Here is a 19,570-nt window from a genome sequence, read left to right on the forward strand (position 1 = left end):
CAATTTTGTGAAATATTTTGGTTTTGATTAAACTGCATTTTCTGATGGAAAACTGTTTTGTAGAAAATTTTATGACTAGCTCTTTTAGACAATCAAATTCAGTTAATACTATGGATTGTTGTTGCTTGCTAGTATATCTGTATAAAATGTTCTCATTTTCTCTCCTTCCACTATTTGTAGTGGAAATAGCCAATTGACCTGGGCTGGAAAGATATTTTCAATATTTTGCCAGATCATTATAGAAATCTTGAACTTTTGCAAAAGAGAAAAAAATACAAGTAGGAATAGTTCTTCATGAAAGAAAAACAAAAAAAGAAGCAAGATTTATACTTCTACTGTTGTGTTTTGTAGTCTGATTTGTTATAAAGTTGTAGCCTTGTATTAAGGATAATTTTATTTTTCTCTTTCCAATACAATCTAATGCTTGATTTAATCAAAACTGGTATAATTCTGAAGCATTTCTACAACTATACCATTACCCTTTGAACAGATGTCAGATACTAAAGAACAGCTGCCTACAGATCAAGTTGCTGTTGCCAACTCTCGCGAGCTTTCTGACAGAAACAGTTGATTATAATGTCAGTACTGTCCAATTTACAGGCTTAAAGTAGCAGCCGCACACTGCTTTTCACTGAAGTATACAAAGATCTTGACTCTTTTAAAAACTTTGTAGTCTTTGTTATACAAACTGGGGTAAGTGATTCTCTATTTGCATGTTTCTATGCCAGTTAAACTCAATTTGTATGGGGATTCTGATCTTTTAAAATGTTATGCTCTGACCATTTGTTGCTCTGTTGGAGATACTCACTCTGCTCTGCAAATGGAACTGATGGAACAAGTGAGCAGGCATGTGTATCAGACCTTGGTATTATTCAAGGGATTCTGGGCTAAGTAAATTGAACTAAGCAATAAATCATTTATTAATTCAACCATCTTTTCTATTTAAATAGAGATTACGTAGCCTTGTGCATAGATTTCTTGGTTGGGTAAAGATTTGCAAGGAGAGAAAATAATCTTTGAAATAAATTATATTCCCTCACTGAATAAGAATACAAAAGTATATTCTTTTTAATTTTTATTGGATTAAACAAATACAGAAGCAACTTTTTAAAATATACAAATATAGTAAATGACATATCTCTACTTGGTTAAGGGTGGCAGGCTAAAGCAATCTTCTGACCTCCTTTATGCTTGTAGTAATAATCAAGTCATATTTATTTAGCTCAGTGTGTTTTATGTTGCTGACTTTGTTTTAATGCAACATTAAAATTATTACAAAATGTAATATTTCACCACCAAGTGCAGTAGCATACCTTTCAATTGCTAGTTTTGTCACTATTAGCAGGAAACATTACTTGAAACTACCATGCTTTCATTTAGCACTGTAGAAGTTTTGTACTTTTCCCAAAGTTTGACTTATTTCATTTGCTCATTAAAATGATCAGATAGTTCATTGGAGAGCCAATTATAACATGTACAGTGTTGAATTTTTTACTTTAACTGTTTCTTTAACATTTGCATTAATAGCTAAAACATTTTAGGATTGTGGATCAAAAGTTCAGGGTCTGTTTTATATTTGCGGATTTTTACTTTTGTCTCTATTAGTTTTTGTGTGTGTGTGTGTGTGTGTATGTGTATATATATATATATATATATGGAGTCTAAAGGTTCTGCATGAACCCCATATTCCTGATGTTCACATCTCCCCTTTATGATTTATAATTATAATTTCACTTTTCTTATGCCTATAATATTACCATTGATTATTTGAATCTTTTACAGTTCCAGATAGCACTTTAAATGCTACATTAAATGCTTGCTTTCAGTGTGACATATTGGATTGTTTTAAAAATTACCCTCCTTATCCAGTTTACTGTATATTGGATAATTGTTGACCTCCTATGCTGCTAGGTCCTTAGCCCAATACCGATGCAATCTCCTGATCACTTAATTCATGAATTAACTTAAAAGTAATACAACCAGGATTTGACTCATGCATAATCCTTAACCCCTATAGAACATTTTTCATTTGTAGCTCTTTAAAGTGCTTTACAAAGATAGGAGCTCTCACTGTAACCTTTGAATGGGTAGGTAAACTGATGTACAAAGCAATAAGTGATATTATTTTACCTAAGGATTGCAGCTTGGTGCAGTAAATCCCTGATTCTGCAAACACTTGAAGTAATTCTATTGGTCTGAGGCTGCTCACACCAGTAAAGTTTAGCATGGGTGTGTTTGCAGGATTCTAGGTAAGTAAATATTAAGGTTTGGTTATTGTTGGATAAATCACCTGAGCCCTTTATCTTTATGAATCACACTGAGAAGCTTCTACATTCTATTGCTTTATATCTTTTTGCACAATAGATCATCTGTGTACTATAGATTTTTATTTGCTCATGCGTTGAACGCAAGCGTGAAATATTGTCTGTGATAATTTATCTCTCTGAGTTACTTTGATTCTATCTCATATTTAGGAATCACTTTAACAAGAAAGAAGAAAAGGAGTACTTGTGGCACCTTAGAGACTAACCAATTTAGTTGAGCATAAGCTTTCGTGGGCTACAGCTCACTTAGCTCAGGAAAGCTCATGCTCAAATAAATTGGTTAGTCTCTAAGGTGCCACAAGGACTCCTTTTCTTTTTGCGATTACAGACTAACACGGCTGCTACTCTGAAACCTGTCATTTAACAAGAAACTTCCCCATTTTTTCTATTCACCCTCAACTTTCCAACAATAAACAAACAAATTAAGTGTTCTTAGATCAAGCATTCAGCTATACTTTCCACAGAAATTAGCCTCACTCCTTGTAAGGAGAGAAGTGCTGCTCATTAACAAAGAATGAACTATTTAAAGTGGCAATGCTGAATACGCTACTTACAACAGGACAGAAGCGGGGGGGGGGGGGGGGGGAGGGGGCGGTAGGAAGAACAAAAAGAGAAGACAAGCTTTGTTGAATATATTCACTGAAGCAGACTATAGGATTGGGCCAAATGAGGGTTTTCTTCTTTTTTGACATTTGGCTTTTGAGAGGAAGAGAACGTTTTTATAACAGAGTTAATAAGTCCAACTTTAAATGACTAAGATCAATGGGGCTACTCACATGCATAAGCACATGATTAAGTACTTTACCTAATCAGGGTCTAAATGCCTAGAATTACCAGCACCTAGAGGCCCCAATCAAGGACTGTACCAAGCACTGCAAAAATAAAGAAAAAATATAGTCCCTGCCCAAATAAATATACAATCTCAGCAAGAACAATAATGTTAATTGTTATGGCGAACAATGTCTATAAAACATTTATTTGTTCATGATTTTGGCATAACTATGTATGTGAATACATACAAGAACTGAAGTTATAGAGTATTACAGACATACAAATCAACTGAAGTACAGACTTATGAAAAATACCTCCAATTCCCAGGCAGTACTGTTCAGTTTATAGCGAAGTTATTTTGATGTTTTGCTATTGCATTTCAACCCGCTTGGGTTCTGTATCATAAATACATGGTTCAATATCTACAGTTTCACATGGTCCCTGAAACAAAAATAGAGATCTGAACACCCCCACAAAATTCTAATTCAAATGAGAGAAGCTGCTTTTTTGGGGTTAATAATGTGTCTGTTTATTTGTGAAGAAATTGGTACATGGGCTGAATTTTGTCCCATAGTTCTAGTAGGAGTTTCCTCGATATCCTTAAGATTGTGCACATTGTTACTAGCTCTCTCTATTTACGGGATAGTATGAATTAGAAAACTAACCACCGCCAGAATAATTTCTAATCATGCATTATGTTTTGCATGATGTTCTTCTCATGTACTACCACCAATTTAAAGGGTAAATATTATGAAAAGGCCTGAAGAGCATATTTTTGTGTGCTAAACCAAATGAAATAGTGTTTGTTCAGTGATTGTGTGTGGGACGAAAACAGATACTCCTTAGCAAAGCAACCTATGTATGGCTACTTCTAGTGACTTTTACTGTGATGCCATACAAGGCACCTGCTGCATTGGGCATATGGCTAATGGTTCATATAGTCACAAACTCACTGGCAATATACTTTCCTCTCTTTCGCCCACCCCTACCTAGCCCTCAACCTCCTACCTCCTTCCATGCTGTGGTGGACAGAACTCTTGTGGAACACTTAGGGGCAGCAAAGTCCATGTGGATCCTCTCCACGTCTATCCCCTCTGTATATAGGGACATCTATGCCAATGTTAGGAGAGAAAGCAGGATTATGATCCAAAAGCATTGTCTGACTCTAGACTATAAAATTTACCTATTGCTGGAAAACCATGTCAGAACGGGGTGAAGTGAGATCGTTACTGAATATGATTCAGCAGCAAGTGTAGCCAAGGACAAGCCATGGCTAAAATCTGCTCTGTTGCTCTGTGCAGCAGAACCACCCCAGTTTCAGTGCCTTTGGGGTCTTCCACATTCCTTCTGCATGCAGCAAGGTTTGGCCCTTGTACTGATACATTAAAATGCATGCTCCTAAACTTCATTTTTATTTTATTTCAGGAATGATGACATGCAGCAATGGGACAAGTGTCTGCACAAGATTTCTGATGTGGTTTCTTCTACTGTATATGTTTGTCAGGAAGGTGCTACCTGAAGACGACATTATAGTTACCACTAAGAAAGGAAAAGTAAGAGGGATTCACTTGCCTGTACTTGGGGGAACTGTGACAGCCTTTCTGGGAATTCCTTATGGAGAGCCACCACTTGGTAGACTACGATTCAAAAAACCAGAGCCCCGCAACAAGTGGACAGAGATTTGGGATGCCACAAAACATGCAAACTCTTGTTATCAGAATATAGATAAAACTTTTCCTGGATTCTCCGGGTCAGAGATGTGGAATCCAAACACTAACCTTAGTGAAGACTGCTTATACCTCAATGTATGGGTTCCTTCTCCAAAACCCAAAAATGCAACTGTCATGGTATGGATTTATGGGGGTGGATTTCAATCAGGGACATCCTCTTTACCTGTCTATGATGGCAAATTTCTGGCACGTGTTGAAAGAGTCATTGTAGTTTCAGTGAACTATAGAACAGGGGCACTAGGATTCTTGGCTTTACCAGGAAACCAGGAAGCTCCAGGAAATGCAGGTTTATTTGATCAAAGGTTAGCACTTCAGTGGGTCCAGGAGAACATAGCCGTCTTTGGTGGCAATTCTAGAAGTGTGACTTTATTTGGAGAGAGTGCCGGGGCTGCTTCCGTTAGCTACCATATCCTTTCTTCCAAAAGCCATCCTCTTTTCACAAGAGCCATCATGCAAAGTGGTTCTGCTAATGCTCCCTGGGCCACACTAACACATTCTGAGGCAAGGAAGAGAACTTTGACTTTAGCTAAATTACTCAGCTGCTCTGGTAGCAATGAGACAGACATAATTCTCTGTCTCCGAAACAAGGATCCCCATGATGTCCTTGAGAATGAAGTTTCTGTTTTAACACACAACTCTCTTTTAAAAATGTATTTCTGTCCCATAGTTGATGGTGACTTTCTCACTGAAATGCCACAAACATTGATCCAGCATGGGCTCTTTAAACAAACCCAACTCTTAGTGGGAGTTAACAAAAATGAAGGGACAGCTTTTCTAGTGTATGGGGCACCTGGTTTCAGCAAAGATAATGATAGCCTGATCAATAAAACAGAATTTCAAGTAGGTTTAAGTCTGTCCTTTCCAGAAGCAAGTGAACTTGGGGTGGAATCAATCATTTTTCACTACACAGACTGGGAAGATGAGCAGAACCCTGACAATTATCGTGATGCTATGGATGACATTATTGGGGATTACAATATCATATGTCCTGTAATGGAGTTCACAAATTTTTTTGCTCAACTAGGAAATAATGTATTCTTCTACTTCTTTGAACATCGGTCCTCAAAACTTGCTTGGCCAGAATGGATGGGAGTAATGCATGGTTATGAGATTGAGTTTGTATTTGGATTACCTCTAGAGAGAAGAGTTAATTATACCAAAGCTGAACAAATCTTGAGTAGATCCATATTGAGATACTGGGCAAGTTTTGCGAAAACTGGGTAAGTTTAACTTTTGCTGGTTGATTTTTATGTCAGATGCACACACTAAAAATACTGATTCTATTGATTGTGTTCTGGAGGCTAGTGAGGACTGTGAAGAAGGATTAATTGTCTAGCTAGCTGGGACTTCTCTTTTATTATTGATAAAAAAAATAGCATCTCAGTCAAATAAAGTGTTGAAATGCAGCTGACAGTATCATATGAGTTTAAGAAAATGTTGTGTACCCTTCAAAGTTGTTAATCATCTGCTGCCCACTTATGGCAGCAGCTGTTGCAAATGAAGGCAAGCATTTCAAGCTTCAAAAACATAATACATACACCTCATACACACTATGGGTGAAATCCTGACCTTATTGAGGTCAATGGCAAAACTCTGGTTGACTTAAGTGTGACTCACCTTGAGATTGAAATTTATCACAAAACCCAAAGAACAAAATTTTATGTGCGGCACTAAGTGGGGCTTGGGGGAGGGAATCCAACCCCCTCAAGCTGTGTACCCAGTTTCTGTTCCAGCATATAGACTGGAATAGTGGCTATAACACCTATTGTCCCCATATGGTGGGGAAAGGTATCTGTATTAGTGGATCTGTGTAAGACTTCTATAGTCGCCATAGAAATATCCTTTAGGTTTGAAGACATTTACACTAACGATAGCAATTAGTAGATCCATACAGAGTTAGTCTTAATGTTATAACTCTAGTGCAGTGGTTTTCAAACTTGGATATGTATATCCCTAGGGGTATGTGAGCTCTCATCAGGGGTATGCGAGAAAAATTCTGTAATGGCAGACAATGGATCACGTCATGCCTTACATACCTTTCTTTTTTTCTGTTTTCATAGGTATATTATGACCCTATCTCAGATGGGTATATATGGTAGACTACATTATTTGAAAGGGGTATGCAGCCTAAAAAGTTTGAAAACCATTGCTTTAGTGGTATGTTGAGAATTGACCTGCCTTCTGGTTACTTTCTCCATATCTACTAAGGAAAAAAAAAAACATCTTGTAAATAGAAAACTGTATCCATGGCAATGCACACTTCAGTATTTAACTTATCCGCACATTAAAAAGAAATCACTTTATCTATATTTTTTTATCCTCACAGTAACTGGCTTCTGACATGGCTATTTCCTTAAACTCATTTATGCCCCGATACAAAACACACTGAGGTCAATAAAAAAATTCCCATTGACTTCAACTTTGGATCATGTCCTAACCATTTTTCATTCATAGATTCATAGCTTACAAGCCAGAGTAGACCACTGTTGTCATCTAGTCTGATCTCATACATAACATATGCCATAGTACTTCCATGAATTAATTTCACTTTGAACTATACCATATAATTTAGAAAAATTATCCAATCTTGTTTTAAAATTGTCAGTGATGGAGAACCCATCACAACCCTTGGTAAGTTGTTCCATTGGTAATTTAGTCTCACTTCTAAAAATGTCTGCCTTATTTTTAGTCTGAATTTGTCTAGTTTCAATTTCCAGCCATTGGGTCTTGTTTTACCTTTATCTATTAAATTGAAAAGCCTTTTACTATCTATTTTCTGTTCTTCATTTAAATACCTATAGACTATGATCCCCTTAACCTTCTCTTTGTTAAACTAAACAGGCTGTGCTCATGGAGTCTTTCACAATATAGCATATTTTCCCAATCCTTTAATCATGCTAATGACCCTTCTCTGAACTCTCTCCTACTTAGCAACATCCTTTGTGAATTGTTTATATAGTCAAGAATTACATTAGCTCTTTTGGCCATAACATCACATTGGGAGCTCATGTTTAGTTGATTATTCACCATGACCCCATGTCCTTTTCAGAGTCACTGCTTCCCAAGACAGGCCTGCATTCTTTGTTCCAAGGTGTATGTATGACTTTACATTGAATCTGGGACCTTTCTTCTTCATTATTTACCACTCCCCCAATCTTTGTCCTCTGCAAACTGTTAGGACCTTTCCTCTTTGGTCATATTGCTTACTTAGAAACAAATTCATGTTCAGAAACTGTTGCCTCACATTTCTGACCCAAACTATTCTTTTGAGTTGATTATGCGTTTATAAGGTATTTAAGAGGGCAGTATTATTTCATGAATGATAAGAATGGTAAAAATTGATTTGGTGAACTGTATTTAATAGGCCTAGTTTTGTATTCATTTTACATTACACGTTGAGGGGAACTAACAGTCTGTTTAAATGCATCATTCCTTTAACAGATTTTCCGTTTAAGAGGTGTAATTATTTGGCTACATGGATGGAAAAAATAATTCATTTAGCCAGTCTATTCCTTTAGCAGGCTTGAATGGGGGCTTTCTTGATGGTACTTGATGAGCATTATAAAAGGAATTAAGATACTACATATTTGCCATCTCTCTGAATTCTAGCATACACCACAGATAAATAAACTCTTCAAATGAATAGTATTTTAATCTAATTTTTATATTACTGAAAAATTATTTTAATCTAAGAACTCTTTTCATTAGCATTGAGGCAGTACGCTACATGCATTTTAGGCAATAAAATGTGCTTGCATTGAGTAATTTTTTAACGTTGGGCTGCATTTTAGAAAAGGAATGCATTTGATGCTTTACTGTCATTTATGCATTAATTTTTTGCAATAAATTGCTGCTATGGAGCCTATACAGTGAGGTCAGCTAAAACTTGGTAATCCTTTCTGCTTAAGGGTTAAGGGTGGATCCAATATCCATAGCACTCTGAAACCAGTGGAGATCAGACCTTTCAACAGGAATTAAGAAAATGCACTGAATTAGGGATCTCCACTAGATTCTACAGCTTTTACAAACCTATCCTGCAGGAAATTGCAGATAATAACAATGCTGTAGCCACCACAATGATATCTAAAAGTGTAGAAGTTTCAATTTAAATCAAAACATTTATTTCTTTTAAAAATGAGCTTCTCTTTTCATAGAGATTTTGCAGAGCAATATTTAGATATGTGCTTTTGGTATTAGCATAGTTTCAGAGGTATAATACATAGTTTCCTGTTTCTCAATATCTGCTTGGTAAGATGAAGTTACAGAGATAAGGGCACAGTGCAAGCTAAAATTAGGCAACTTAAGGTGTGTGTGTGCAAGTTTAAATTTGTGAAAGACTGTCAGCCAATAGTCTTGTCATCTAGTCTGATTATCATTTGGACTATAATTAGATTAGCTGGTGGATAGTATTTCAAGTGGTTTCCACAGCAAACAGAAAATACTCAGTATCTGCTTCTACCACAAGTACTGAAAACATGACTATTTATGGTAGATAATACATCTATGCAATTCTAATCCCCAGCAAAACAGTCACATTGGTATGTTTTCTACTGAGTTAATCTGTTAGATGTCACTCACTTCATAAACAAACACATGGCTCTAACCAATGTACACTGCCCATAGTTTAGAATAAGTGGATCAAATTGATTCTAAAAATTATCAGGAGTAGAGTATGCCTCCCCTCTTCCTGACATATCTGAACACACGCTACAGATTCATAAAAAATACAAATACTCCTTGCATTTGACATATTGTGCATAGTAAATTCTAGTGCAATAAAAGGGTAAGTATATAGGGGGCAAAAGTGCCTTTGCCATTGAGTACCAGAGGAGAAAACTGGGCCAAAAAGATGAAAATCAGAACGATTATACAGCACAGTTATTACTGCAGGCGTTTGACCTAATATTCTAATGTGCACTAATACCAAAGCATGAGGAAAGAAACAGAAGCCTGCATATGAAAAGAGATATTAAAAACTCAGCAAAAGCTGAAAGTTTTTTTTTTTTTATCTCAATGACTTTACACTTGGAGGTAATTTCGAGGTGGCTCAACTTACCTCAGAAAGGACAGAGTGCTTCATTTAGCCTTCAGTGCTGTGGCTTGTAACTGCATGTTCCTCATGGGTTCTCTTTGAGCTTGCAGTTTGGCCCTATATTTTTCATCCAGACATGAGTGCTGGGATTAAGGGTGTTCATTATGAAACAGGCAGGTTCAATGACCCTAAAGGAGCCGTCTTCCATTCTCAAGAAATACCTGATGTCATGTAAAACCAGAAAAAAAAAGTTATCAACAAAAGACAAATGATTCCTTCAAAACGTACCCTAGTGATATATAAATCCTTGATTCTTTTGTTTGCTAAATAAAATAGGGCTGTCAACTGGCCTGACGTTTTCCAAGACCAATGAATGTTTTACACAAGACAGTTGCTTCAATTTTCCAAGTCTGTAGGCACTTTTATCTGGCAACCTCACTAAAAATAAAGGTGTCAATCATGACTGGCCACTTTGCCAGGAGACACTCTCAGGGATTAGGATTTTCTGTTTTTTTAATCAGGATGCAGAAAATAGTACTCTTGTCGATGAAAAGACATTAAGAGCCAGAAACAAACCGGTTAGATAATTTTGGCCAAAATATTCAAAGTTGGATGGCTAAAGTTACACACCAAAATTCCTATTTAGGACCCTAAGGAAATGGCCTGATTTTAGGATGCAAATTATATGTTGAGGTACTGATCTTTAGGCACCCAGTTTTGCCTTTCATGCTTTTGAGTGGTACAGGATTGATTGCCCGGGAGACTGAACTCCTCTATTTATCCACAGATGCAATATGAGCCACTGTAGTGCAGACTTCTCTACACTGTATGCCAGTGTACCTCAACCCTGATCTGAAAGGACATCTCTAAGGGTGAGAAAGTAGTTCAGTCAATGGTCTCTCTTATGAGTCTGCCAAGAAGAGCAATAATTGGTGTCCAATAGGGTGAGCTCTTTGTGAACTCTCCTCCATTGAAAATTGCATCAAGACCATAGATTTGCATAATTTTCAATAATCACCCAGGGATCTGTATTTTCCAGTGCTGCTTGACTCAAGGGAATAGAAATCTCATGCTATCAGCTGATTTACTTAGATTTCTTCCATTTTGGGACAAAATCTCCAGGGAATCTTGCAAGACTTCCAGGACTGCAAATGCAATCCAAACCTACACTCTGATTTGGCCTTCAGCCTGGTACTCAAATCCTAGCCTGAGCCTAATTCAGATCCAATCCAAATGCCTCCTCTTTAGCCCAATTTTGCTAAAAAATAAGAGTTATTTTTAAAATATTTATTTGCTATCTTGCTAAAAATTCAGAATAAATCCATCTTTGAATAGATTCCATGTAATCTGAGTACATTTCTAAATTATCTCACATGATAATGAAAAAGATTTCTCACAACTTCTGATGTCTTCACTATGGTAGTTCAAACAGAAGCCACCATTCTTTACCAAAAAGAGTTAAGTCCAAAGTCTATCTTATAATAAAGTGGCCTCTTTGCTCTTGTGTTGGTAGAATAGGTATCATTTTATATTTTCTTTTTCCTACTACTCAGCCACATCAGTGGTGATTGTGTGAATAGTTGGAGAACAGGATACAGTTTGAGATTAACCCTCTCATACTAGGATGATACTGAATTTTACTGATGAAAAGAATCTTTTGACAGCTGGATTTTTTTTTAATAGAACAATAGCTCTCTGTCATTTTGTTGATACAAATATTGTTCTGTTGTTGTGACCATTTCCCTAGAAATCTTTCCTAAGTGCTTTGCATGAAGATTAAGGGCAAAATTATGACTGCTTTTGTGCAGTATGCTAGGAGTAGGATGAGGGTTTAAAAGGTCTTTTCCTCCAACTGGAGAATCCAGGCAGTATACAATCCTGAGCAATAAGATCATGGAGCAGGCTAGTATGCAGCACAGAGACCACACTATCCTGGGATGTGGCCAGTTGCATTAGCAACATGGACAAGATACCAACCAATTGCATACCTACTAACATCTGATCTCTGAGAGGCAAGTGCATGATACTTATGGGGGAAAAAAACAGGGATAAGGAATGCTATTTTGTATAATCCATTCCCTCAGTACTCCCTGAATTATTCTACCTGCTTCTGGTCTGTGCAAGCACATGACATCAGAGCACCTTTATCTGGCTGCTATGGCTCTCCAACACATTGAGCACTCCAAAGCAAGAAGAGACCAGATAAATATCCTTGGAAAACACTGACTAGGGTATGAATTGGGCAAGGGTCCACAAGAAAATGTTGGTGATGAATAAAGATAACATGGTCTGATATACACTCTGTCTACAGGAGCCACATTCTAATATTCAGTATTTTTGTTTCCTTGGAAAAGCCACAGAGTTATTGGCCTTTATGATGTGACTCGAGTGCTTTTATCTTTCAATAACTATATGCCTTTTATTGTATCTCTGATGTTTTTTCATCTGAAGTTTATTGACAGGTAAACAGTTGTATTTTCCAGCAACCTTTTTGCTTTCAAACTGAATTCTTTTTATTGAAGCAGAAAGTGCAGATACTTAGGAGTGGCCTCTGTTGAACAATATGTCATCAGCACCAGGCTCACAACTAATGCTCTTTAAAGGGCAGAGAAAGGTAAATATTACTAAACTGTCAATAAGATTCCAGTGAATGGAAGTCAAAGCCCTACCTATTTTCTACTTACATTCACTGTCACCTGCAGCTTTTTGCTATTGCATTAGTCATTTCAGCTTTTAATAGGCTGAACTGGAACATTGGGTCAGATTCTTCCATGTTTTTCAAATGCTGTAGTTCACTCAGAGCATTTCTAGTTTCATAAACTTAATTTTAGGGAATATCTTTCTCCACAACTTTGAGCAAGGAGGAGACAACATTGTTTTTGGTTTCCCTAAAAAAAAAAGCCCACTCTCCTGGCTGGAGTAGAGAAAGAGCTTTTGTTTCTTCTTTGTAAAGAAATAAGAAAATAACTGGATTGGGGGAAGATGGTAGCTCCAGAACAAAATCATAATTAATTTATTTTTGTTTTAAATAATATTTCACTTATCCTGACTCAGTTGCTATTGTTTCTATTGTTACTTGGGACCATTTGCAACTGGACCTAGTTCAAACCAGGGTCTGAACCAGGCCTCAGCCAGCCTGAGACTTGAATGGGTACCCCTTTCAAGCCTGCACCTAGCAGAGCTCAGCAGAATGGATTCAGCCAAGTTGTGCTTGATGAAGACCCAGTCAAGTCACCAGTGGAATAAGACTCCTTGAAAAAGTTGGGATCTGGATATTAGGCTCTGTATATCTATCTATGTTCAGACATGAAGACATAGTCAATATGGATTGAGGTTTTTGGTGGGCTTTATCTGGGAGTTTTTCCTGTATGTTTTATTTTAAGTGAGGTCCATGATGACAGACACATTTGTTATTCTCATTTTTCTTTGCCACTTTTGCTGCTCTTCAGAAAGCTTTTGGAAGCAAATGAGTGACACTAACTAGTACTATTAATCATAGTCAGCTGAATGTTCTGCTACCTTCTAGTAAGATGAGGCTTTATTTATCATGGAAAAAAATATATGGCATCCCAAATCAGTTGCTGCTAGGTTATGTCTTTTGCATTCTTTTATTCATTATGTTTATTCAGTGTATTTTTCTAGACACGAGTGAAGGAAAATTGACAAGGAGACAGAAATCAGATGAGACAAAAGCTCAAGTAAGAATGTAGTAGAACATATAAATATAATATTTTAAAGCTTTGAGAAAAATGTCTCCGATAAAAAGAAACTTGCAAACTTTGTCTCACTGTTTTCACAAATGGTTAAACAAATCTTTTGAAGCTTTTTAAAAACAAAACAAAAAAAACAAGCCTTTGAAATATTCACCCCTATGTTTTAGGGGAACCTGTGTGGCTTTGATTGTTAAAGCTCTGAAGGATCTTACATGGTTATTATCGTCTTCCCCGATGTTCCTGTGGTGGACATATGACAAATGTCAGTGCTTTTCTTACCAATTTATCACACTATACTTACAGGGAGTAGTTTCATAACAGTGAGAACAAAAACAGAAGCCTCATCTTGAGTCTAGACAGCAGACTGAACTAAAGATCCAAGACTTTGTTGTGTAGAAAGGAACATATATCGTAGAAAACAGAAAATTTAGGAACTCAGTTTTTACCTTCCCAACACTCTGGACAAAGAGTAGGAAGCTAGCTTGTGGAAACAAACTAAGCATGGGCCATAGATACTAGTGCAATGAGGGCTACATACATTCATAGAAAGATAGACGTATGACTGGGCCCAAGCCACAAAACTCTGATTCAGATATGGATTTGCACAAAATTCAGGGGTGCATGGGCCCAGGATTCAAAGCATATTTAAACATAGCCCAGAGATTGTTGGACTGGAGCTTATGGTTTCAGCCCTTTTCAAAGAAGAAACCCATGCCTTGTCATGAAACCTTCACCTTCTGATCTAGAGCCAAATGTCATGGTCCATATTGGCAGATCGAGCCCTCATGTTGCCTTTTTTCTGCCATATAGATGACAGAAAAATGTAGGTGAGATCAAGGAGTTTGAACCAAATGCAAAATATGGTAGGAAGACAGTGGAGTAATTCACATGTGTTTAGGGATGTATGGGAAGACACATTGTTGGAGCCACGGAAGAGAAAGATGCCTTTAGCAGGCGAGTAGGGAAGCTTCTTCTGGTGTATGGCTTCTGATGGCACAAAGAATTAATTAAATATTGGGTAAGTGATGCAGCCACTCCATCAGATCAGCAGCACCCGGAGACATAAATCACATCCATCCATCATCAAGATGATAAAGAGAGCAGTCCATAACCAAATGGCATACTGTTTGTTCTTGAGCTCCACAGAGGCAGAACAGGGAGATGAAGAAGCTGCAATGGTAAAGATGTAAGTTAAACCACCCATGACCAGAATGAATCCTGTTTTAATGAAGAAGGATCTTTTGGTTCATATGGTTGCTCTGAAGCAGTCCCAAATGGCATGCCAAAAGTTCCATCTCTTCCATTTCTTTAATTTGGCCACTGCAATCTTTAGCCCTGCTACCACCATTAAAATGGGACATTGCTGAGAGTGTGGGAGGTTAACAAATGTATGCTGAGAGATGGAAAATGGAGTGTCAACAGTGGTGAAAACAAGATCTGGCAATAACTCAGTACCCCAGCGGGATGACTGAAAGTATGAGACTGCTTGAGGTCATAAAGGCAGAATGGATTGGCAGCACTTGTCCAATCAAGAAGTGTTTTGCCACCAGGAGAGTCAGTGGCATTATCAACGTTTATGTGAGAGGTACTGAACTCTCCACACACTACTGCAGGAAGGTAAGCAAGGAGGCTGGAAAGGATGTGGCCACAATAATTAAGACAAAAGATGACTAAGGTATGGGCAAGACTTTTAGCAATGGGTAAAGTTGTTCAAAACTAGGAAATTTCCTTTCCTCAATTTCCTCAAGTCTGACATTTCAAAATTAAGTTTTCATTCCAAATTGGAAAGAAAACAAAAAAAAATAAAAATTTCCCATGAAATGAAATTTCCAAACTAATTTTGCTTCAGATCTGTAGAAATGTTCTGAGTTTGACTATTTTATATTATAATATAAAGTAACATTTTGAAATGAAAAACTTGAAATGTTTCATTTCAATCTTATCAAAAAATCTTAATTTCAATGTGTTTTTAAAGGAAATTTCATTAAAATTGACACATTTCCTTGGAAATTTTCAGTTTCAACTAAAAGAATTTTCTATCAGAAAAACATTCCATTAGGAAAAAATTTCACCCACTCTGGTAATGGGAAGAGAGACAAAAAGATAGACTGTGACAAGATTATACAAGAAGAAATATTAGATACATATATATATCTATATATAAATTGTGGGAGCAGAAGGAGAGTGAGAGTTAAAAAGATGAGACTCTATAAGTTTGGGAGATGCACAGCTGTCCATCTGGGTTGAGAAAGGAGGAAATGAAGAAGAGTTAGAAGGAAAGACAAGGACATACAGAAGGAGCTATCTGACAGACTGCAGGTGTGAGATTGGACAGAAATGGAGAGCAATATTTCAACCATCTTCATAATATGGTTGAAACTCTTGGTGTCAATGAGATGATCTAAAGAGAGATTGTTCAGCAAGGAGGAGACAGAAGAAAGAACCCTGTGGGATACCAAGAGACAGAGAGGATGAGAAGACACATTAAGTCATAAAGGAAGGACAAGAACTAGGATAGCACAGTATCACCAAAGTGTAAGGGGAAAGGAGCTGGAAGAGGAGAGTGATCAGTGGTGTTGCAAGCAGCAGACAGATTAAAGATAATAAGGACACAGAATCACCCCTATCGTTTAGCTAGTGCAAGACACTAGTCACCTTAGTCAGGTGGCTTTGGTCAAGTCAAGAGGGCAGAAGCCAGACTGGAAGGGAACATGATTTAGGGGAGAGGAATCCTTGGCAATGTGAGGCATACTGGAGCCATTTTATAATTCCAGAAAGAGAATGGGAGGAGGAAGCCCTTATAAATATGTTTATTAGGTACTGAAGCACAAAGAGGAAAATCTAATTTATTCCTACCCTCTCCTCTCCATATCCTATAGAGATAGTCCCAATTTTGGGGTCTTTTTCTTATATAGACTCCTATTACCCCCCACCCCATCCCGATTTTTAACATTTGCTGTCTGATCACCCTACCACATCCTGGCTATGGAACATCCATAATACGGTCTCTTTTTCCACGTGACTCATTTTAGAGCCACAAACAAATCTGTGGAAATCATGCTTTCTTCACAGATAGTTCATAAACAAAATTATGGACTACGCCTAACAAATACATTGTTTATTATAAACAGTTGGTTCCACTTTATTCAGGAGTCTTTTAAATGACTCGGCATCATTCAACATCAGTACTGATGTCCACACATATTGTTATATTAAAAAGCAGTAATGGGAACCACTGTTTACCTATTTGGTACGTTGGGCTCTAGTACATCATGCATGAAGCCAATAACTGGAGACACACGTTTGGCAGTCATCTGAGGTTCTGGCTTGCAAACTGACAAGCTGTCATAGAATTTCAAAACTGAAAACAGGAATATTTGGCTTAGTCATTTTATTTCAAATGGGGCAGGGTTACAAAATGTTTAGACTAGCTTAATATCATCTCCAACATAAATAAAAGGTACACATTTTTTCCCATATGTACAGAAAATCAGACTCAGAAAATAGAAGTTTTGTTTTTGACAAGAGATGGGTCAAATCATTGCTGAAAAAGTTTGCACACTTCCAAATGGTAAATCAGAGCTTCATTTAAAAACTGTGTAAGCATCATAGTGAACAATCAAATGAAGTAACAGACTAGCAACTAAAAATACAATATAACACTTTGTCTTGAATTGTGCCACTCAGTGCTGTATATATGATGGTCCCATCTAACAAAATGTAAAACCCATTGCAGTAAGTAAAGAGTCTCTCCCTAATGAAGACAGGCCAAAGATGGTTTTGTGATTAAAGCATTGGACTGAGACTCAGGAGATGTAGGTTCCATTCTTGATTATGCTGTGGGATCTTTGTGTGACCTTGTGCACATCACTTTGTCTCTCTGTGCCTCTGTTCCCCATCTCTAAGATTATAAAAAATAGTAAAAAGAAAAGGAGTACTTGTGGCACCTTAGAGACTAACCAATTTATTTGAGCATAAGCTTTCGTGAGCTACATTTCGTGAGCTTATGCTCAAATAAATTGGTTAGTCTCTAAGGTGCCACAAGTACTCCTTTTCTTTTTGTGAATACAGACTAACACGGCTGTTACTCTGAAACCTGTCATAAAAAATAGTGTTTGTCAGGTGTTCAGATACCAAAATGAGGGGAGCTATATAAAACTTACAGGTAGATAGTAGATAGTAAATATACTGAACCACTTTGGAAGACATCAGGATTCATCACAATCTTGCCTATGTGGAAAAAGTATAGGCCCATGAAAAGTCAAAGAGCGAATCAAGTTGGTGGGCGTGACTGCCCCACTTGCCCCAAAGTAAAGGACGCCCCAGGGGCAGAGGGACACACTTTTTCACATGATTGACTTCTCTTTGTATTTGTGAAGGATGGGAATTGCATAAATATATATTTATGTGTATGTGCAAATTGTGACCACATTAAGATCTGTGCATGTCTAAGATGGTGCACACTTAAGTTTTTCACATACACTTTTGGAGATGTACTAGGGAGCGGAAAGCATGGGTCCAACATTAGTACTTAGTTTCATTAGACCATAACTTTCTACAACAGCATTTTTAGAGAAGAACCAAATTGTGTTGCTCTTTCGTGTGAACATCTACCTGTAATCAGTGTTAATCGAGGGTAAAATCCTAATTTTATAGACCCTGGTCTTCTGCCATAGACATAACTTAAGTTCAAAAATGTTCTGCTTTCCATTTTTGTATGACTGGACAATGCCATGTGAGTTTAGCTCATAAGAGACTGAAACTGCAGAGGAAATTTTTTGCAAACCATTATTTTTCTGGATAATCCTAGCATTTTTAACTGAAATCCTGATGAGAAACATGAGGAACAGAAACCTGCACATTTCAATTCACTCACAAACACAAGAGAATGGTTTCCATGGAGAGTAATCTGTGTCAGAGAAGAGGCAATGAGGAATGATAGAGAGATAACTATGAATCTAAGGCCAAATTGTCACAGGGGCCTCAATCTGGTGTCTAATTCTGTGCCTGCAGTTTTGTTCCCATCAGCCACAGGTGCAGTCAATTAAGGGTGAAAATGGTAGCAGTTAGCAATCTAGCTGCATGATTTGTGGGAGCAGTTGTTTTTTGGGCTCACAAATCTGGAAGTTTGATGTCTAAATTCAGTCATTTCATGCTCACAGTTGATTGAACTCACAAAACTGTATTTTAGTGTAGGCATAAAATTAGAAGCTGTTAGTCTTCTCTCCCAGATGCTTCAGCCCTCATGTTTGTTCAGCATTTGCCCCTAGGACAAAGCCTGAACCATTTAAAGACTGTCTATGGTTACACCACAGCAGTTCAAAATTCCAAGGTCTGTTGTCTCCAGTTTACAACAAAGAGATCCTTTTGGGGCTGAGGCTGCGATACAAATACTCTGACCGTTGTCTCGATTACCAGAGTCTAACAAATCTGCCTGTGATGGATCTGATTTGGTAAGGTGGCAGCCTAGGGATGAACTTCCTGGAATCCCAGTACTTCGAAGGTTATTGTGGATATAACATGATATTTCTACAAGGCCAAAACATAATAGAAAACATTAGAACATTACATGGATTATACAGAAATTAATAGATTCATAGCATATCATTTCTGCTGTCATTACTAAAGAAAGCTAAAGATGTATACAGATGATAACAACCCATTCTTCTCTAAGCTCTCATAGCATCTGGACTGTGGGAAAAGGAAACCATCACTTCATGTCACATTCCCTCTGTTAGTCCTCACAAACTTGCCCCTCCCCCCTTGCTTTCTCTGGTAAGATTCCCCTTCAGCTTTTCAAATCTAATGTATTTTATGGTGCCAGATGTAATTTAAATTCCTAAGGGGATGTTTGTATTCTGCCTCCTTGTGGACATCTTACTTCATTGCTCCACAATGGGTTTAGCCTTGAGATCATGAAAGACTTAGATATCACTTTACTCTGGTTGAAGTGGCTTGTTCCAGCATTTTACTCAGCTCTGCTTTCCTGGGCTATGAGTA

The 19,570-nt window shown here is 37.4% G+C and overlaps 1 protein-coding gene across 2 annotated transcripts in view; it reads left to right on the forward strand.

Annotated features, from left to right (window-relative positions):
- The first annotated feature begins 576 nt into the window (after positions 1-576).
- BCHE (butyrylcholinesterase) overlaps positions 577-19,570 on the forward strand; it is a 48,634-nt gene continuing 29,640 nt past the window's right edge. For both annotated transcript variants that reach the window (XM_084638458.1, XM_084638459.1), the window contains exons 1-2: positions 577-693; positions 4,521-6,045. In XM_084638458.1, coding sequence (XP_084494584.1) covers positions 4,523-6,045 — 1,523 coding nt within the window. In that variant the 5' untranslated portion in view covers positions 577-693; positions 4,521-4,522. The remainder of the gene's footprint in view (positions 694-4,520; positions 6,046-19,570) is intronic.

Source organism: Lepidochelys olivacea (assembly GCF_965140295.1).
Source record: "Lepidochelys olivacea isolate rLepOli2 genome assembly, chromosome: 9".
Taxonomy (NCBI): domain Eukaryota; kingdom Metazoa; phylum Chordata; order Testudines; family Cheloniidae; genus Lepidochelys; species Lepidochelys olivacea.